A 22,840-nucleotide genomic window follows, 5' to 3' on the forward strand; every position below is an offset into this window, starting at 1 on the left:
TTATGTTGACTTGTGATTATGTGTTTGTATATGTATCTGTGCTTTAAAAAGTAAGTGTATAAGATGTGTTATTCATAAATTTTATTTCAAGAAGGAGCATTACAAAATATTTGGGTTATAGGGGGGTATTTGGTGTGATTGGGTTGAAAGTCACTGAATTAAATAGCAGGGTGATATCAGACAAATCAACAGACAGGGAAACTTGAGCTTGCTAGAGGAGCACAGGCGCCACTGCAGGATCCGGAGGAGCAGCCTCTGCCAAGTCCTGAGGGAGTGTGGTCCCACTGGCCCGGCATGATCAGGAGCTGGGGGACATGGAGGGCAAAAGGAATGGCACATACAAAGTCCTGAAGGGTGGATGCTTACGTTGGTGAGTGGCTAGGGCCCCTGGTGTGGTAGGGCTGAGCCCTGGCAGAGGGGAGAGAGAAGGCTGGAGAGGCAGACAGAAGTCCATGAAGAGCCTAACAAGCCTTGCTTGCATTTTATTCTAGAGACACTGGGGAGCTACCAAAGGGCTTCTGGGCTAGGATCAGGTTTGCTGGTTAGACAGACACACTTGTCACAGTGGTGAAAATGGGCTAGATGAGGGCATGGTTACATGAGCCAGGGTGAAGTCTGAGCTAGGCAACCATGTAGACTGCTGGGCTAACACTTTTGCAGGCCATGTGAACCTTTCTGAGCTCTCCTGCTGCCTAGCAGCAGTCAGCCCTGCAGTCTCACCCAGCAACTATGCTCTTGACTACTTTTCTAAGAGGTTGGGGTATGGGTGGGAAGGGGTGGTGCAGAGAAGATGGAGAGGATTGTGGTCAGTGGGAGCTACTCAGCATGGAATATGGAAGATACAGGGTAGGGAACTCTAGGATGTGTCTGGTTACATGAAGTGTCTGAGGAAAAGAACACTAGCCTCACAGAATCTCACTGACTGTTCAGCCTCTGTGCCCAATTAAAGGAGTCGGGGGAGATTCTTGTCCAGTTATTTTGTGTGATTTCACTTACCTTTGCTTTTATTTAACTTAGTACAACCTGTCATTTTGTTTTGAAGGAGATTTAAATAACAACACAGATCCTAAAGAAACTTTGTAATACTGCAAAGCTAATGATTATGACTTTCATCCAGAGCGTTATTTAGAAACACTTGCCCATGCCAAATGGAGGAAGGTGTTCTTAACAACTCACCCCAGCAATAGCAAAACTATTTAAGTTTATCCACCACGTTGACGAGAGAAGTACTGTTCTTAAAATGAGAGCCTTGCTCGGTGTCTTTTCCCTTTGCATTTAAAAATAAATGAAATTACTGAAACACATTAAATTAAAACATTAAATTAAAAACATTAATGAAATTTAAGAAGTTTGGAAAATAAGGGAGATGTTACGTTCCCCACATATTACCTATTAATATTTTTTATGTATTTCCTTTACATCTTGTTTAGTATATTTGTGCATGTGTATAATATGTATAAATATGTAACATTATAATTGTATATAATCTAGGAATCAACACATGAAATGTGGGAGCACATTTTGAATCATTCTTCCCTCTCAACTTCCAACTTGCAACCTAGCTACCTTCTAATTAGATGTCTCTATTTTGTTGTCCCACAGGCCTCTCAAAGTGAAGAAAACAACTGAGCTCTTGCATTGTCTCTCACCCTGACTTTTCCTTTTTCCAGTCTTCTGCATCTCAGTAAATGGTTCCACTATCCATTTAGTTGTACAAGCCGGAAGCCTAGATTTCTTCCTTTCCCTCACCCTCTACACTGAGTCCATCAGCAAGTCCTTTTATCTCTCCTCTAAAATACATCCCAGATCCATCCGTTACCCTTCCTGGGATAGAAGCAGTCCTATCAAGATCTGTTCTAGTAGTATTAATATTTCTGTAGTCCACTGCTACCACTTTCTTCCAAGCTGCCATAATCTTTTCCCAGGACTGCATTATCCTCCTTACCTGTCTTCTGCTTAATTTGACCATTCTTACTTCTCTAGGGTCTGTTCTCTCAGCAGGCAGAATAGATCACTCCTAAAAATGCTCCTGTTTGAAATCCTCCAGTGGCCTTCCATTGTACTTGGAAAACAACTCAAGTTCATTACTATGGCACATAAGGCACATGGCACACAGGCCTTATGTACTGTGAGTTTCTAAATTTATGCAGTACCCTGTGCCCGCCCATATTTCTTGCTTACTATTAGTCATCTCAATTTTTTTTTTTTTTTTTTTTTGAGGGAGAGTCCCCACTAACACTTAGGCTGAAGTGTAGTGACACAATCTTGGCTCACTACAACCTCTGCCCCTGGGGTTCAAGCGATTCTCCTGCCTTAGCCTCCCAAGTAGCTGGGACAACAGGCACATGCCACCACGCCTAGCTAATTTTTGTATTTTCAGTAGAGACGGGGTTTCATCATGTTGACCAGGCTGGTCTTGAACTCCTGACCTCAGGTAAGCCACCTGCCTCGGCCTCGCAAATGCTAGGTTTACAGGCATGAACCATCATACCTGACCATCTCAATGTTTTAAAATACCAAATTCTTCCTGCCTCAAGCTGCTACATATGTGCTTGTCCCTGCCTGAAGCTTCCATTCCCACCTCTGAGCATGCTAGCTCCAAATCCTGCAGTGCCACTTAAATGACACCCCTTGAGAAGCCATCCCAGACAGTTCTAAGTAAAGTAGACTTGCTTTCTTACACTTAACACAGTTTGGGGTGTGTGTGTGTGTGTGTGTGTGTGTGTGTGTGTGTCTGTCTGTCTGTCTGTCTGTCTATCCATGTCTCCTCCACTCTAGATTTTAAATGCCAGGAGGCAAGGACCATGTTTGTCTTGTTTATATTACAGTCACTAAATATTTGATGAGTGAATGAATGAATATGTCTTATTCCATTTAGTGTTGCTACAAAGGAATACCTGAGTCTGGGTAATTTATAAAGAGAGGAGGTTTATTTAGCTCACAGTTCTACCAGCTGGAGTTCAAAACTGAGCCTCTGCTGAGGGCCTCAGGCTACTTCCACTCATGGTGGAAGGTGAAGGAGAACCAGCTTGTGCAAAGACCACATGGGGAGAGAGGAAGAAGTAAGACGGGCAGTGCTATGCTTTCTTTACGAACCAGCTCTGGGCCAGGCACGGTGGCTCACACCTGTAATCCCAGCACTGTGGGAAGCTGAGTTGGGTGGGTCACTGAGGTCAGGAGTTCCAGACCAGCTTGACCAACATGGTGAAACCCTGTCTCTACTAAAAAAACAAACAAACGAAAATTAGCTGGGCATGGTGGCATGCACCTGCAATCTCAGTTAGGAGGCTAAGGCAGGAGAATCGCTTGAACCCAGGAGGCGGAGGTTGCAATGAATCGAGATTGCGCCATTGTACTCCAGCCTGGGCAACAAGAGCAAAACTCCGTCTCAAAAAACAAAACACAACAACACCAAACCAGCTCTGGCGGGAACTATTAAAAGTGAGATCTCATTCACCCGCAAGGGAGGATATTAATCTATTCATGAGAGATCTGCCCTCATGACTCAGTCACCTCCCATTAGGCCCTACCTCCCTATACTCCTACAACGAGGATTAAATTTCAACATGAGTTTTGGAGGGACAAGCATCGAAGCCATGACGGAATGTACCTACTTGAACCAGCTCAGGGAATTGTCTTACTATCAGGCATACGGACATGGAATTGAGAGCCCAGGAATTACTAAACATTGTCTGTTACCTTGGAAACTCTTTTGTAAAAGAGGTTTCTGCTACCTTTCCAATACCCTTGTTTTTGTCCAGATTCTGTTTATCTGGGCCTCAAGTAAATGTCAGTGGTCAGCTTCCATCCCTGTGTCTGCAGTTGGTGCCATGCTTACGAAATCATCATGGATTGTAGAGGGTGCACTGTCAGTATAGCTGCCTTTGGGGGACATAATATCGGAAGATGGCTAGGTTTTACTTCTGAGGACCAAGGTGCAGGGAGCAAGGGATGCACGGTAGAGAGCATGTAGACCAGGTCATTCAATCATGCTGGTGTCATGGTTGAAGGAGGCATCAAGGACAGAACACAAGAGGTTTAAAAACAGTTTCTCTTGAGAAGAAGCTAATCCTGTCAAAATCTTTCCTAGTGGCGTTAGCGTTCAAAAACCTGAAAAATTTGTATTACGTCTCATTGCTAGTACTGCAAATCCGGGACCATTTATTAAGATCCCCACACCCCAGAGCTTCTGATCAGTGCAGCCCCTTCCTGCTATTAACTGCTTTTACAGGAGGAAATTGTGGAGAGTACAATAGGCCACTTCTAGCTGACTGCCTCTTAGCCTACCTCGTTCCCTTACCTTGTCCAACATCGCGTTTCTAAGTTGTATCCTTAATGAGGTCATTCGCTCTGCATACATAGTGAGATTATGTCTTAGAGTAATACATTTTCTGCTTTCTGAGCTTTGCTTGAGAGGACAACCTCTTCAACTGTGGAAAGAATTTGCCGTTTAATAGAGGAGGGCCTTCATAGCTTGTCACAGCTTTCAGTCACAGCTCTAGTTTTTGATTCTGTCACAGTGGCACATGAGAGCAGGAACATTTTGCATAACCACTTAACTCAGCCTTACAATAGCCTCTTAAATGGATGAGGAGCAGCTTAAGCTGGCTTGATAGGAAAGAACACTGTCTGTTGGTGTTAATAATATTCGTATTTAGTTTGCATAATTTAAATCCACAATAATATCTTAATCTCAGTTTTGCTCCAAAATTGCCTTTCTACTATCACTATCCCATATACATAATGTATAGCAACATTGATTTGATTGTAACCTTTTCATATTTTATTGAAATTTTTTTTCTATAAACATATATTGAGCACCCCCTCTGCATCAGGAAATACACAAGTGCTGCATATCTAGAGGTCCGCTGGACAAAAAGTAATGAGTGAGGATTTTCAGAATTGTAAAAGCACATGAGACCTCATGTTGAAAAACACAGCACATCTTAGCAGGTTAAATAAATCTACAACTAGCTACAATGATTGTGGTATAAAGATGGTATGTCCAAAATAAAGAGAAAATCTTTGAAAGCTGAAAGAAAAGACAGATTGCCTACAGAGGAATGACTTTCCAACTGACAGTACATTCATTATCAGCAGCAGTAGATCCTATACCTGTCATCAAAATAGGATGCTGAAATAAAGACCTTTTAAGACATACAGAGACTAGGATAATTTTTTACCCTCAAATATTAACTGAAAGAAGTGTGAAATATTGTATTTTGGCAGGGAGGAAACTGAACCCAGAAATAGGTTGCACCATTACAGAAACAATGACACGACAAGGAATTTGGACAATAAGTTAATGAACTTGAGTAATCAGAATAAATGGCTTCCTCTGTGCTATGATTTGAGTATAACAAGATGTTTTCCAGTTAAATATAGGACTACTTTGGTTTGGTGCTGATGTCTGAAATTCTTGTTTGTGATGAGTTACTCACCTCAGTCAAGGTTTTTAAGAAGGGGTCCATGGATGGAGTTCAAGGTATCTATGAACTTCCTAAAATTACAGGTGACACACTTTGTGTTTACATAGTTCTTCTGAAGACAGTCTTGTTGACTCTTCTCATCAGACCCTTAAAGGTGCTTAGAATTTGAACTAGTTTAAGAACTACTGGATTAAGTTACTGTTCCTTATTAAAGTGAAATTGCATCGATACTTACCTGGCTCTCAAGTTGAGATACATGATCTGAATTTGAATAGTAACGTTATTGGTTACCTTGCAGAATCATTGTGACTCTGGAAAAATTATTTTTCTTCTCATTGTAATCTAAATGTGCATTGTATGACCTGTGTGGCTAAAGGCAGCAGTGGTGTGCCTGGCCGGTGTGACTGTATCTCAGTATCACAGTCAGTATTGGATTATAGTTTCGATTTTTCTAAAGAGAGTCGCTATTAAGCTAACAGAAGAAATAAAGCTTTTAAGTTACCAATTTTAAGATATAATAATAGATTTATTGTTTTTTTTTTTGTTAATTGAACAGATATTTTGTGTAATACATTGTCCAAGTATATGTAGTGGGGTGGACAGCGGGAGGCTGCGTTCAGTCATTATCTATACCAGTGAGATTTCCTGCTAAAATAGGTATTAACTGGTGACCATGTACAACTTGTATTTTCCCCCCAGCTTTATTGAGGCATCACTGACAAATAAATGTTGTATATATTTAAGGTATATAATGTGATGTTTTGATGACATATACATTGTAGAGTGATTACCATGACCAAGCTAATTAATATATCTATTACTTCAAGTAGTTAGCATTTTCACGTGTGTGGTAAGAACACTTAAGATGTACTCTGCTAGGAAATTTCAAGTGTACAATGTAATGTATTGTTATTAACTCTACTCACCATGCTGTATATTAGCTCTCTTACTTATTCATCTTATAACTGACAATTCGTGGCCTTTGATCAGCATCCCCCTATTTCTCCCATCCCTAGTCCCTGGCAACCACTGTTCTACTCTGTTTCTATGAGTTTGACTTCTTTAGATTCCACATATGAGTGAGATCATACAGTATCTGTCTTTCTGTATCTGGCCTATTTCACTTAGGAAAATGCCGTCTGGATTTGTCCATGTTGTCTTAAATGGCAGGATTTCCTTATTTTTTAAGGATGAATAATAAAATTTCCATTGCATGTGGATGCATGTGTATATACATACCACATTTTCTTTATCGGTTGATGGGCACTTAGGTTGTTTTTTTTATCTTGGCTATTGTGAATAATGATATAATGAACATGGGAATGCAGATATCTCTTTGAAATACTAATTTCAGTTCCTTTGGGAATACACCCAGAAGTAGAATTGCTGGATCATATGGTCTTTCTATTTTTAGATTTTGTAAGAACCTCTGTATTGTTTTCTATAATGGCTGTACCAGTTTGCATTCCCACCAACAGTGTATCGGGGTTCCCTTTACATCCTTGCCCACACTTGTTATATCATTTGATTTTTTATAACAATCATGCTCACACATGTGAGGCGGTATCTCGTTGTGGTTTTTGACTTGTATTTCCCTGATGATTAGTGATGTTGAGCAGCTTTTCATGTACCTGTTGCCCATTCATATCAAAGGAAATAGCAAAATGAAAAGGCAACCTGCAGAATGGAGACTATATTTGCAAATCATATATCCAATAGGGGACTAATATGCAAAATATGTAAAGAACTATAACTCAATGGCAATAAAACAAATGACCCAATTGGAAAATGAGTAAAGCACTTGACTAGACATCTTTCTAAAAAAGACATACAAATGTAATGTGATTTTTTTAATACAGTGTATTTTAGATACATGTATTTTATGTGTAATTTAAATTCTACTCTTCCTCTCATCTGGTAGTTATGTACTGAGTGTTAGTGTCAGGCTGTTTACTGTAGAGGCTGTGGTCACGGATGTAGAGTTGGTGGTGATGCTGTCCCAGAGGGAATTCCTCTGAATAAGATAGAGGGTGGTAGGTCATAACCAAATCCCCAGTCCTAGCCTAAGACCTGGTAAGGTCAAGAGGAAGTTGTTCCTAGTGGCAGGGTTGTCCCTGCATGCTGCTTCAGATGGCAACTTCCACGTATAGCTAAGAACAGAATGAAGCCACAGGCTTATTCAGAGACCACAAGCTTCACAACTTCTGTTTAGCACGTCTAATTATGGTTGTAACAACCCAGTCTGGTTTTGATGCTGTTACGTTTGAAGGTAGATCCCAGCCACTGATCAGCGCATTCAGATGGATCATCTTCCTCCAAAGCCCAGGGCTTCTTTCGGTCTCCACAGCACCCCCAGCTCAGGGGTAAAGTCCCTAACCCTAGGACTGGTGGACCCACCTTCCCAGTTCAGTTTTCTCCCCGTGTGCAGGTCCATCTGTCTTTTTGCTCAGCATGTGGGTATCTCTTAGAGGGTGAAGGGAAGTGATTTGTCAAATGGTTACCAAGAGCATGGAGAAAGTTAATTTACCTCTTAAAATGAGTTTTATATTCCTTTTACATTGGTGAAATTCGTTCTCCTGTTTTGTGTGTGTGTGTGTGTGTGTGTGTGTGTGTATGTGTGTGTGTGTGTAATGTTGAGTGATTCTCAGTTTTGATTGAATGAGATCATAATTCATTTTTATTTTAAAATTCAACACTTTCATAGAGCTTAAATGAAACAAGACCAGTTAAATGTTTTGAGATGGAACATAGGTGGAAAATGCTGAATGTTGGAGTGTGATGCAGTGAGTTCTCTGGACTGCCAGCCTCCCTTCCCTAGGTATTTGAAATTATATTAGGGCAATTAGATTATAACTCAAACTTCTGAAAACCATTTAGAGATAGATAAGAAATTCATTTCACTGTATTGTACTCAATATTGTAAATGAGATTCAAGATTAATTGTCTAATAGGTTGAAGTTTTAAATTGAAATTTCCTTCTATGTTATTTTCTATCATATATGCTTCACCATGAAGGTTGATTTGAAACCAGAGTTTCAGAAATACTGATATTATTATATTCTTTTCATCTAAATTGAAGTTATTATTATATTTTTCACTGGTCCTGGCCACTTCTTTGTATCTCTCAGACTGCCACTTTCTTTGTCATTTTTAGAGCTATTAATAGGTGGCAGATTGTACTGAGCCTGAGCATAGAATAAAATAAGTACAGTGGTCCCCATTATCTGTGATTTTGCCTTCTGCGTTTTAGTTAGCCCCAGTCAACCTTGATCCAAAAACATTAAGTGGAAAATTCCATAAATAAACCATTTATAAGTTTTAAATTTCACACTGCTCTGCATAGCGTGGTGAAATCTCACCCTGTCTCACCCAGGACATGAATCATCTCTTTGCCCTGTGTGTCCATGCTGTCTGTGCTACCCACACGTGAGTCAGTTAGTAGCTGTTGTGATTATGAGACCGGAAAAGCATAGTATATATAAGGTTCAGTACTATCCATGGTTTCAGCCATCCAGTTGGGGGTCTGCAGATAATGGGGGACTACTATACAATTTTTTTTAGCATGGTTGGGGAGCTAAAAGTATAGTTCCTACTATTTTTGCCAGAAAATGGGGAAAAAATGTTTAATCCCATATTTTTATTATATATGAAGTAGTGACATGGACAGGAGACAGAAACAGTGGGTAGAAGAAGGCAGTTCCCAGCAAAGGCCCCACCATCAAGCCTGGAAACCCATAGCCCTAAATGGCAACAGGCATTCCTGTTTTTGCACCCAATAGCTGCCTTTTGGCCCACCATGCCCCGCTCTCCTCTACCCATATAAACCTGAGACCCCAGGCTCCAGAAGGAGACAAAGAGATGAACAGGAGAATGGCGCAACAGAGTGAAGAGGAGCATCGGAATGCCGAGAGGAGTTTACCTGGGGACAATGGGAGAGGAGATACGTCACTGGACAGCCAAACTCCAGGGAAAGACCATCTCCCCACTCCATCCCTCTTCCAGCTCCTCATCAATCCCACTTCCAGCTCCCCATCAGTCCCACTGAGCCACCTCCATCACCCAATAAAAGCTTCACATTCATCCTTTGTGAAAAGGCAGAGGGTCCACTGAGCTGTCTAACACGTAAGCCGACTGTGGACGGCAAAGCTAAAAGAGTACGCTGTAACACACACCCACTTGGGCTTCAGGAGTCGCAGATACACACCCCTGGATATTGCCATGGGGCTGAAGCCTAGGAGCACTCATCCCAGCCCCTGCACCTGTCCATCAGTGTGCTCCCTTTCCCGTAAGGGGTTTAAGCAGGCACGGCCGCCAAACAAGTCACACCCCTGTGGCACATCCTGCAAGGCGGGGTCAGGGAACTCCTGTTTCAGTAGATATATTTGATGAAAATAATGCCCTCCTGAGGGAATGATCGTTTATGTGGTGTGTATGTGTGCACGCATGTGTGTGTGTGCACGCACGTGTATATGCCATGACTTTTAGCACGTGTGCATGTATATGAGGGCTTGTTTGGGCAATAGTGTCATTTAATCAGCTAATGGGAACAAGAATCGATGCTGTTCTCTTTACAAGACTCCTGTTTTTCTAAGTGTTCTTCATTGCATGTTCTTTTCCTGAGAGCCAACCAGTCTTTTCATAGCTTGGAGACAATGAAAATTACTCAGAACCATCTTGCTTGTGGTGTTTCAGGAACTCTCCCCTAGGCTGCTGCCATAGTAGGCGAAATGTGTTGGTTTTGACTCTGAGTCTCACGTAGGTTACCAAATGGTGGATTCTTAGCTCTGTGACTGCCATGGCTCAGCAAGCACCCTGAGCTGAAGATCTAGTGGTTTTAACTTACCTCCTGATGGTCTTGGTGAAACGGTCCTGGCTCACTTGAGCCATTTACTCAACATATCCTTGAGTGCCTCTCATGTGCCTGGCACTGTCCTGGGTGTTTGGAATACATGTGTGAAAGCCACATAAAGGCTATGCTCTTGGAGTCTCCATCGGGCTCTTTCATAACTTCAGTTTCCCACCTTCCAGAATGAGAGGTCACTATTCCAGGCTGTGGGAATGCATTCATTTGCTTGATTTTTTTTTTTTTTTTTTTAAGCTTCTAATTTTGTGTAATGTATGAATGAGATACCATTGCTGCCCTCAGGGAGTTTATGTGTGATAGAGAGAGACAGACGGGCAGGCAGACGTGTAAGCACTTTGCCACCAGCAGACTGGCTTCGTGCCATAATAAATTAGGAGCAGCGACTCTGAGGGGAGGGAGGAGAAGGAAAGAGCGACTCTTCAACTGGGGTGGGATTTTTTGACAGAGGTGCCATTTGGCTTAGCCTGTGGCCAGAGAGTGCTTGGGGGATGTGACAGTGGGGCGTGTGGGAATGGATGTAGTAGACGATGAGGGTCTCCACCCTCTGACTTTGCAGAGATGAGCAAGGCCAAGTGTTGGAAGGGCTTGAACACACACTGGAGTATTCTGTGAGAGCCAGTGGATTTCAGAGGATGGCAGTGACGCCACTTGCCTTCTGCCTTAGGAGGATAACTGATGGCTGTGTGTTGGATGCACTGGAGAGCAAGAGCCGGCTCTCAGGGAGACCAGCTGGATGATTCTCTTTCATTTATTTTACTCATTCAACACACATTCATCTGGGGTTCACTCTGTGCCCAATACTGGGCATTTCCAAATAGTTCAGATGGCAGTAAGCGTGGTTGTGGCAGTAGGAATGGGAAGGCTGGGAGGAGTATGAGAGGCATTACAAAGGGGAAGTGGGAGTGGCACACCAGAAAAGCCTAGTTTAAGGTGTCAGTGGATGTGTGCATGTGTGCGCGGGGGTATCTAGAGGGCGGCGGGCAGCTGGAAATGGAGGTCAAGTGCATAAAGAACAGCTCATTGTGTAGGGATCCCCCCCCCACCAACTCCGCTTTTGTGGTAACATGCAGAGGTTTTTGAGAATCCCCAGTAATTTCTTAAACTCAGGCTGGGTGGGAGATCATTCAGCCAGGGAACTCCACAAAGAGTGTTGCCACTTGGGTCAAAGTAGATCTCTGAAAATAGATTTTATAAGTGATTGCCACTTTTAGATGCCAGTTTAAGAAGAGTTAAACCACTTTCATGCCCTAAGTCATCTTTCAAGTTTGAAATTTAAATTTGTGTTTCTTTGTTCTGAGTGACTGGAAGATAAATATGAAGACAACTTTGGTGGATGCAGGTGGGCATCTCAGTTCCTTTTGCTGAGTTTCACTTGCTCTCTGCTTCACTCATCTATGGTGTAGAAAACTGTAGCAGTCTGCCCTGCTATAACACAGATGGACATCATCCCTCACAATGGCTGGATAATTCCAGATTTAATGCCAAACAGAGAAAACTGATTCCATTTATGTTTTGTGATAAGAGGTACAGAGAAAAACAGAAAGCAGTGTAATGACTTGTCTTGACAAAATGCTTCCGCTGTTCTGCAGGAGCCAACCCACTTCCCCTGTTTAAGGAGGGGTGTTGCATTTGAAACATGTGGTGGTGGTTACTCATTGTGCTTTTTTTTTTAAGGTGGGACATAATTGTTCTTTGGACTGAGTTAAATGCAGCTTAGCATAAAAGACGTGATGTGGAACAAAGCCTGCGGACTGTGACTACTTGACATGCACTGGGCTAATGAGGAGACAGAATGTCTCTGATCAGCAGCAGAACAAAACACTCACAAAGGGTCTCCTTCCCTCTTAGGACTTCCTTCGCTGGGCATCTGGCTGGGATTCTTGTTGGACTAATGTACACTCAAGGGCCTCTGAAGAAAATGATGGAAGCACTTGCAGGTACAGAATAAAACACCTTTGGCATGACAACAAGCTGGACTTTCATCTTCATTTTAATGTGAACAGGAGCAACCCCAAGTTTCCCTGTGGTTCAGCTCAGGAATTCCCTAATATGCCTGTTTTTCTTTTTAAACCAAAAGGTAAAACAACCAGTGCAATTCTTTACGTTGCTCCACAAAAGAGGCTGCACACTTAAATTTTCAATCTGATACTTTCTTAGGGGACAAATATCAGGATGCATTTATACCCTCAACCTTAATGCTACCCGCAGAAAACCATGATTTCCTAAAGAATGCAGAGAACTAAAGTGCGTTTAAAAGAATGCATTCTTCTGTAATAGTCCATGAATTAATATATGTGCAAGGCAAAGTTGAAAAAGAAAACGAAGCCTGGACTGAAGTGCATGGCCAGTATTTTAAAGAATTCAGACTGATGACCAGGTCCTCGGTGGATGAGCCATACATTCATGCATGGCCAAACCAAGTGTGTTACTGCTTGAAGCTTAGCTCCTGCTTTTTAAAATGTTGTTTCTCCCTTCAAATTCATACTCAGTGAAAATATTTTATTTAGAAATACTTATATTTTTTAGACCTCTTAATTTTAAATGCGATTTTCATTTTGACTTGTAAGAAAACTGGTTTGCAAACACTTGTTTTATAGAGTGAGTTCCACTATTTCATCTTTTATTCATGGGAGAGCTTCTGAGACTATTTTACCTTTTCTTGAACCGTAAATAATTTTTTCACAGTTTGTGCTGATGACTGGTTTTCTTGAGAACCATATAATATTCATGATATTAGAAAGCTTTCCAGGCACTGCCCTGGCACCTTTATTAGCAGGTCGTATTCACTTTTGGTTGGTTTTTACAGGCTGTGTTGCATCTAAGCAGATTCTCATTTTCCCGCATTGGCTTATTAATGTGCTTCCACTGTATGTACTTAGAGGAGGCAGTGGGAACTTCATTTATTGAAAATGTCTAGTTTTATTATATTTTCAATATAATTTAATACTCATTAGTACTGATAAAAGAGATGATTCTCGGAAGTTTAATGTCTTGTTTCTTTTTTCTGTGTCTCATGATGAAGTGGTTAGTAAAGCTTTTTGCAGACATGTTACGAAATTTAAGCAAGTACTTTAATTTTTAAACAGGATTTTCCCCATAATTATAACATTTAAACTCTTAGTTTTAACAGCCTTAAAAAATGAATGGAGACTTGTTTTTACAGCACTCTATTTTCAAAGTAATAAATACGATAGAAAATTAAATGGGAAAATTAGAACACTCAGTGCAGTTTGCAAATAGCCTGCACACTTGGCCTTTTTTCTGCGAGCTGAGAATTGAAGCACACAGGAACCCCATGGAAAATGACCCAGCATGTGGAAGCTGCCATCTGATGCCTCCTGGAAAAGGAGGGTCGCCCTGAGGGTGTGGTCCTTGGCCCTCCCTCCCTCATTTCATTCAGCCGTGCCAAATTGACTGAGTAGACAGTCCTACTGCCTTCTATAGGGACAAGAAAGGGTAAAGTCCCCTAGGAAGGGAAAGGAACGTGGCTCTCCTAACACCCTTGTTTGAGGAAGGTTCTCCATTTAGCCAGAGCGTCTCTGCTTATACAGAGGCATCGAAGCTGAGCCTTGGTACTTTGGCAGGCAAAGACTAAGGAACTTCAGTGAGTGTAAATTAGGGTTTCATTTTCCACTCCCCACCCCCAAACACACACACACACACACACACACACACACACACACACACATACATTCTTTTCCCTGTCGAGTTGACCCCCAAACAAAAGGGAGTTTATTTTAATAAGTGTTTAGAAATCATTTGAAATGACCTTGGGCTTTGTCCCAGAGAAGTTCCTAATTACTGGAACAATTAGCATTTAAAACTTTATGGCTGCCATTAAAATATTTATTTCTTTTATGTTTAGGGGGTTTTTCCTCCAATGTTGGTTACCCAGGACAGCAATACTACTTTAATAGTTCAGGTAAGCACTTTATTTCATTTAATAAATTTTAACTTATTTTTAAAATTATAGTGTTCAGCTCTACAGAGTATTTTAGGATACTACTAGTTGATGCTGTGGTGGAGTCATTCACACGTTATATAACTGTGCCTCTAACATGCCTGGAAGCTAGTTGGAGGGGTAACCTAGGGAGCATATTTGTGGGGTTGGTAGGGAATGCCAGGGAAGGAGGTAACTCAGACATGAAAACATGGTATGATTGATAGGAGGTCTCTCATGTGTGATAAGATTCATATTAGACCTTGGTGCTTCGAGTCTCAGTCTGAGACTCAACTGCTGGGAAAGTGTTAGGAGTTGGTTTTAGGTATATAGTTCTCCACAGCCCATCCCATGTATATTCAGGAAGCCCTTGCATACCCTAAGATGCTAAAATAGGCATGCCTCTAATAAATGCCATGTCACTTAATGAGGAAGAATGTATTTTTCTAAGTGTCTGTGTAAATAGATAGAAAGGACCTGCTGTTAAAAGCATAAGACCTATTTTAGGCTAAAGCCTTTGCATTCCAGTCTGGGATGGCTACATGGTAGTATCTTAGATCAGGCCTGGCAGCCGGGTGTTAGCCATGGCCATTGGGACACTCATGTCTTAATGCAATGAACTGATGGTGCCCCTCCCCAAATTGATAAGTCGAAATCCTAACCCCTAATGTGATGATTTTAGTAGGGTAGGGATTTGGGGAAAAAATTAGGTCATGAGGGTAGGGCCCTCATGAGTGGGATTAATGTCCTTGTAAAAGTGACCCCCGAGAGCTCTTTAGCCTCCTCACTGCCACATGAGGATATAAGAAGTCAGCAGTCTGCAACCTGGAAGAGGGTCCTCACCAGAACTGACCATGCTGGCGTCATAAACTTCCAGCCTCCAGATTGTGAGAAATTTCTGTTGCTTAAGCCAGCCAGTCTATGGCTGTTTGTTAGAGCATATGTGTTTTTGTTTATATTAATTGAGGACCACTATAGCTTAAAGCTGAGACTAGCAGCGGTTTCTTTAAAGGACCGAACAGCTAATATTGCAGGCAATAAGGGCTTTATTGGCCATATAGTCTCTGCTGCAACTAGTTAACCTGTCCTGGTAGCATGAAGGCTGCCATAGACAATGTGTAAACAAGTGGGTATGGGGGTGTTCCAATAGAATCTTATTGCTAGCTCCTGCCTTTTCTACTGTGTAAGGATATGAGATTGACACTCTGTCAGTTTAACCTTACAAAATAGGGCACTTCCACTTACTGTCTTTTCTCTCTCTCTTTTGCACTCCATTTATTTTCTATTTTTTAAAAAAGAGAACTGAAGAGAACAGCTTCTTTCCTTCTTATATGGAAGGAGCACAGTCACAGAGACCAGAGAATGAAGGGCGAAAATAAAAAGCCCTTTTTACCTCTTTTAACCTCTGTGAGATTACCATAGTTACATGCCTTTCTCTGAAGTGATTGGTTTTCTTCAAAGGCAGAGCTACATAAGGCCAGGTGGCTATGCTAATGGTCATCTAGGGAACTTTTATGAGAGCATATGTATATCTTACAAGTAATGATTTATTCTTAATATGGCTGTCCTTAGCTGGAAAGTCTTTATAGGTCGAAGAACCTCATGAATGTTTAAAAGCTGTTACCAATTTTCTAATCTTGGTGGTGTTTCTTGATCTCCTTTGCCATGAAATCCTGGTATGTGTATAAGGAACAGATGGAGTAGTTAATAGAATAATGATAACCAGATTTTCTTTTACTACAGAGCCTAAGTATGCAACTAAAAAAAAAAAAATTAAACTAGTATTCCTCTCAGGACATAATTTAAATTTATTTATCTTATTTGTTTGATTGCTAGGTTTTTCCAGGAATGTTTATTATGAAGATTTTAAAACGTCTCACTGGGCCAGTGAAACAGCCATAGAAAATTTTGGGTCCTATGGGAGGAGACCTGTTTTCATGATAATAGATATTGATGAGATTTTGGGTCCTGTTGATGATTTATGATCGATGATACAGAACGTTTAACCACACTGGTCTTTCTGATTTAAGGCACCAAAGCGTTCCCATTTTCTTTCCCCATGTTTTGTCTGACAAGTACCAAATTTGTTTTTATAATATTCAGATGTTTAGAGTTGTTGATTTTATTTCATTGAAGAACTGCTAGATTATTTTAAAATAAGAAATAGCATGAAGAAAAATGTTTTTCTACATCAAGAAAATGTTGCCTCAAATCATCACATGTGTATCTGGCAATTAAAACTCTGTGTAGATATATAATTTCTACATGGTGAGCAAATATTCAGAGACCTTGGGTTATTTTGACTTTTGAATTAACTGAGCATTTTTGGGGGTAGATAGGTAGAAATGCTGTTTAGATCTTACATAACAGAATGGCTTTCCACAGGGGTTTGAAAGTGATAATGAGCCGTGTGGGAAATTACCCAATATACTTTTTGTATTCCAGTAAAATAATTGGCACTCTTAGAGAATTGGGCCATTTCTCTATGCAGGGATTGCTGAAGCATCCCATGCTATTCAGTGACGTCTCTATAAATATTCTATTAGTGTTGCAGAATGGTTGCCACTTTCTTTGATTCTTTGTGGAGAAGATATATTAATTGTGTTTTTACCATTTGTCCTCGCGTGAAAGGTCTTTTTTTTTTTGTTTTGATAAGGAATGAAAATAAGATTTGTAAAACACTACCACGGTCTCCTTTACTCTCAAGGTCTGAAACTTGCTGGCTGGGTGTTCCCCAACGCAGCAATGGGGCTGAATTTTCTGATTCTATTGGATAGAGACCAGTTTAAGAATAAGTGTTCATATTTAAAATGGTAAGATCCAAGTTCAGTTTTAAGCCATTGTGAGGATTTGGAAAATGTACTTGTCTCCTTTTCCTGTTTTAAATATCAATAATGTTAATATTTTGACATGGGAAACAGGTGAGAGAAAATATGAAAGTTGGGTTGTTAGAGGTATTTAGTAAATCCTCATTAATGTTTACTGCACTGGGGCAAGGCTTTTCAGAATTAGTCTCCAAAATCCTAAACAATTTGATTTAATGTTTATTTAAATCATTCCTTTTTCTTTTACTTTCAAGGACATTCAGTAAAATAGAATCAAGTTAGAAGAGTTTTATCACAATCACTAAGAATGGACAAAAGATCTAGGTAGACATTTCTCCAAGAAGATATACACATGGCCAATAAGCACATAAAATGACACTCAACATTATTAGTCATCAAAACCACAGTGAGATACCACTTCATATGCCCTAGGATGTTTGTGAATAAAATGGCAAGTAATAGCAAGTGTTGGTGAGGATGTGGAGAAATTGGAACCCACATACACTGCTTGTAGGAATAGAAAATGGTACAGTTACTTTGGACAACATTCTGGTGATTCCTCAAATATTTAAACAGAATTGCCATGTGATGCAGCAGTTCCACTTCTAGGTATATACTCAAAAGAAATGAAAGCGTATGTCCATATAAAAACTTGCTCACAAATGTTTGTAGCAGCATTATTCATAATAGTCAAAAGGTAGAAATAATACAAATGTCTATCAGTTGACACATGGATAAACAAAATGTGGTATAAGCTATACAGTGGAATATTATTTGCCCATACAAAAGAATGAAGTACCGATAAATATAACAAAATTGATGAACCTGGAAAATGTACTAAGTGAAATAAGCTAGACACAAAATGTCACATATTACATTATTTTGTTTATATGAGTTATCCGAAATAGGCATATTCTGTAGAGACAGAAAGTAGATTAGTGCTTACTTAGAGCTGGAGAAGGGATGGGCGGGTGAGGATTGTTAGCTAAAGAGTACAGATTTCTTTTTGGGGGTGATGAAAATGCCCAAAATTGATTGTGGTAATGATGGTGCAACTCTAAAATATACTAAAAACCACTGAGTTGTATTCTTTAAATTGATAAATTGTATGGATGTCAATTATATCTCAATAAAGCTGTTCTAAAAACATCAATAGACACAACTACTTTTCATGACCAATATTTATATAAACATAATTATATTAGGCTATCAGCTGAAACTAGTGTGTTTTGTTATTCGTTGTTTATATGAAAATGAAGTCTACTAGAGTGCCGATTAACAGTTTCCCTTTTAATCTTGCATATTAGGTAAATATTCATAAACAATACAACAGTAAATTTTAAATAGCCTCAGGACCAACTATGAAAAATTCTGAGCATGAAATCTCAATTAGTGAGATTCTACCATTCAATGTTCCTCTTTTGACTGGATTGTGATTTTTTTCTGTAGCCTTATTAAAGCTCTAACTCAGGCCTGTACTGCTGTACTGTGGGATAATATGGAGATCTGTCACAAAGACTCATAGTAAAGGTTAGGAATCTTCATCAGCAATCCAAACCACATTATTTAAATATTTGAAGCATCAATTTCAAAGAATATAATAATGGCAGGAAAGAAGAGAAAAAAATCAAACAGACTGTTTTACTTCTCTCTCTTTATGCCAGAATGAGATTGGTAACCTTCTGTGGGGAACAAAATCTCTTCCAAACAAATTCTCTAACTATTGGCAGTTAAAGAAAATGTAAGGAATAAACTCAAACTGAAAAGATCAATGGAAATATCTTGTAAAATGAACTTTTCTCTGTTATTGACCTTTATTAATGGAGTACCTAAGTTTGGTACCTAAAGCATTATTTAATGACCAAGTTGTCTCTTCTCTCTTGTTTTATCTAGCAACTATTTTCTTTGNGACTGTTTTACTTCTCTCTCTTTATGCCAGAATGAGATTGGTAACCTTCTGTGGGGAACAAAAATCTCTTCCAAACAAATTCTCTAACTATTGGCAGTTAAAGAAAATGTAAGGAATAAACTCAAACTGAAAAGATCAATGGAAATATCTTGTAAAAATGAACTTTTCTCTGTTATTGACCTTTATTAATGGAGTACCTAAGTTTGGTACCTAAAGCATTATTTAATGACCAAGTTGTCTCTTCTCTCTTGTTTTATCTAGCAACTATTTTTCTTTGAAGTTGTATTTTCTTTCTTGTTTTATCTAGAAACCCTTTTTTGGGGGGAACTATAATCTCTGACGTAGAATTACAATTGCAGAGAAACTGGCTGCATCTTAATGTTGTTATTGTCTGAAGTATTCTGTGGGATCTGTATGAAACATTGGTCTGCCCCTCATTGTACAGAGCAACAAGACATTAAGACTTTATTAACTATTGTTTCCACCATTCTCTTGACTCAAGCCAGGAGTTCACTGAAAACTCTCCAAGTATTGAATAGCTGTAAGCTGAAAGAATCCACTCCATATATCAATAGCTCATTCCAGTCTCTTCCCCAGGACTTCTGACTACCCTCTGAATTAATATCTCCTTTCCTCTTTAGCACATAAGGACTCATTCGTGTCCAGCCCCATGGTGGGCACTGAGGATACAGTGACAAGACGATCACCATTTGGCATCTTTTCTGATTTTGAGGATAATTATTATACCTAAAATAATGTTGTGCCTTACTTGCTTGTCTTTGCTTATACAAAACAGGAAGTATAAAACAACAGTCCATAGCTGTGTTCTAGAACCTTTTCCTTGTGCCTGTAGGCAGCTCCGGATATCAGGATTATTACCCGCATGGCAGGCCGGGTCACTATGAAGAAGCACCTGGGAACTATGACACGTACACAGCAGGACTGAGTGAAGAAGAACAGCTTGAGAGAGCTTTGCGAGCCAGCCTCTGGGACCGAGGTAGGAGTCTTGTGCCCTTCAGTTATTTTAAAGCATACCTCTTGTGGTAAGGTAGCCTGAAAAAGGGCTATTTGTAGCAAATTAAATTTTAAATAGTTCAGAAAAAGGATACGTAGATGAAAAATGTGTGCAGATTGTGATTACAAAGAATGGGGTGTGATGCCATATTCCCAGCAACCTAAGCTAGTAAGGTGCCAGACTGGGTATGTATTGTTAAAGTGGTTCTTTTTATAGGCCTGCTGCACTCGATGCTTTGGCATTAAAGTCAAGAACCTTAAAATTCTTAGATGCATGATTAAAAAAAGAGATTTTCTTTGGAATTCATATGTGTAAAGAAGGCTCAGTGTCACTAAGTATCAAAATATTGCCCATAAACCTTCCACAAATCTCCTTCAACATCACATGGGCTAAGAATTCAAGCTCAGGTTTGACTTCTGCTGAACCAATCTGCCTGAGGGTAGAGCCTAGAAATTTGTATTTTGAACAGGCTTTCCAGGAGTTTCTTTTACAAACCGGTATCTGAAAAAACGCTGTATTTATTCTGCCGTCTTTGTTCTAGGTTTGGATTATGAGTTTGGGAATTACTGTTTTTATTGTTTGAGTAGTGACTAAAAATCAGCTATTCATTTAAAGGGCATTTGTTAAAGTTTTATGTTTCATGTACAGTGGTAGGTACAATAGGGAACACTGTGGTAAAAGGTGGAACCTACCCTCAAAAAGTTGACCATCTGTGTTTGGGCGTATGCCTACTAGATGTGATACCACACAGGTAACCCTAGTATCAGGTGACTAAGAGAGGCTCAAGCTAAGTGCTAGAGGTAGGGAGAAGATGGTGAGCTTTGTCATACCTAGAAATATCAGATTTTCACAGAGGAGATAGCGTTTGAGTTGGACCTTCAAGGATGGGTAGAACTTGAAGAGCTGTGGACGGGCATTCTCTGTAGAAGTCTGAGTATCAGCATAGAAGTTAGGGTCATGTTCTGCCAGCCCTCACTTTTGAATGGACAATAAGAGAAGAAAGGGAAGAAGATTGGGAAGCTAGGCTGGGGCTGGATCACAGGGGTTCTAGAATTAAATAGGCCGGATGGAAAGTGGATTTAGTATGTGGTATAAATGCCAATAGAGGTCTACATGGAGACTGATGTGGTCAGAGCTCTGTTATAAGAATCTGGTAGTAGCAGTCATTCTGCAAACAAGATTGAGCACCCGTCGGGTACCAAGCATTATGCAGATGATGAGAGTACATAAATTATAACAATATAATTTCTGACTTTAGGGAATGCAGTCTTAGCAGCAACAGTGTGCTTGGAGGTGGGGAATGACAACAAGCAGGGAGACAAGTTGGAAGACTATATTGCAGTAACCTGGACAAGAAAGGAAAGCCTAAATTACGAAGGTGGCAGGGGAAGTGGAGAGGAAGGCATAAATCTGTGTTTCTCAGGTGAAGAGTTTCAGAACTGTGATGATATATCAGTAATCTATCACTGTGTAAAGAATCACCCTGAGACTCATGGATTTAAACAGTAAACATTTATTCTTGCTTGTGAGTATGTGAAGCAGCTGGGCCAGGCTTAGCCGATTTTGGCTAGCGAGCTAAGGTGTCTGCAGTGGTCTGCTGGGGTCTGGCTGCTCTAGGGTGGCTTCCTCTCCATGCCTGCCTGACTGATGGTGGTGGTATGCCACGCCTCATTCCTCATCCAGCAGGCTAGCCTGGGCTCATTCACCAGGCCACAGCATAAGGTTTACAGGAGAGTGCAGAAATCAACAAGTCTTATGCTGGCACAGTGTCAGTTCCACTGTATTCTGTATACAGTTGCTGAAGCAGGTAACAAGACTAGCTCAGATTCATGGGATAGGGAGATAGTCTCCACCTCTTGGAGGAACAGCAAAGTCACATGCAATGGTTACGGATAGAGGGAGAGGTGGAGAACTGTAGCCATTTTTGTAATCACTGTATCACATGTAGTCAGTGAACTGCCAATATCACAGTCATTCAAAAGCATGCCTTAGCCATGGAATCCTGAAATCCGGGGTAAGGGCCCACAGTCTGTATTTTAACAAATTCTGATGGTTATTCCTGTGCACATAGAGGTTTAATCACCACTGGGCTATCCATGAAATACTACGGGACACGTAGGGCAGGGCAAAACTTCTCAGCGTGGACTTCATACAGCCTGTCTCTATCCCCATCTAGGCTGACTTCAGATAAAGTCCCAAGAGCCAAAGAACACAGCATTAAAGGAAAGATTTGGATTTATATTTGGGGGACATCATCTGATTATTACCTTCGGCTAAGAAAATGTGTATTCTAAAGTAGCAAACCTTCATAAAGAGTGATGAAAATCAGAGGGAAAATTAGGTAGCCCGGGTGAGAATATTTGAATGTGAGACATAGAAAACCTCCCGTGTTAAATGTAGTAAGAGAAAGGAAACGCAAGAGGGCAAGCTTACTTTTTGTAGTTTTATTTCTAAAGCGTTGCTATATGCCCCCATAAGTAACTATACAGGAAGTTAGTACTAGTAGTACGGGTGTTTTTTTTAGAAAGAGAGAGAAAATAATGACTTCCTTCAGTAATTTGGGCTGAGAGACATGAGCATGGAAGATCTGTAGAGGAAATAGGAAAGCATCCTCTGATGACCTTGATCTGTAGAGGAAATAGGAAAGCATCCTCTGATGATCTTGATGATTTTAGAGCAATTTTAGAGACTTGAATCTAGGTACAAAGGAAGGGTCTTACATTTTGGGAGTCAGAAGGAAGTTGGAGTAGATTTTTGAGATGTTTCCTTAGAAAAAAAATGTGTTTATTATTAAATTAATATGTCATTAATATTAATTTTCCCTGCTTAACAATAAATGGTATTGAAATATATACTAA

The 22,840-nt window shown here is 40.2% G+C and overlaps 1 protein-coding gene across 6 annotated transcripts in view; it reads left to right on the top strand.

Annotated features, from left to right (window-relative positions):
• Window positions 1–22,840, top strand: part of RHBDD1 (rhomboid domain containing 1) — a 164,225-nt gene that overhangs the window by 64,328 nt on the left and 77,057 nt on the right. For all 6 annotated transcript variants that reach the window (XM_017887018.1, XM_017887024.1, XM_017887020.1 and 3 more), the window contains exons 4-6: window positions 12,142–12,230; window positions 14,159–14,215; window positions 19,821–19,964. In XM_017887018.1, the coding sequence (XP_017742507.1) occupies window positions 12,142–12,230; window positions 14,159–14,215; window positions 19,821–19,964 (290 nt within the window). The remainder of the gene's footprint in view (window positions 1–12,141; window positions 12,231–14,158; window positions 14,216–19,820; window positions 19,965–22,840) is intronic.

This window comes from Rhinopithecus bieti, unplaced genomic scaffold, assembly GCF_001698545.2.
Source record: "Rhinopithecus bieti isolate Rb0 unplaced genomic scaffold, ASM169854v2 scaffold_15336, whole genome shotgun sequence".
Classification (NCBI taxonomy): domain Eukaryota; kingdom Metazoa; phylum Chordata; class Mammalia; order Primates; family Cercopithecidae; genus Rhinopithecus; species Rhinopithecus bieti.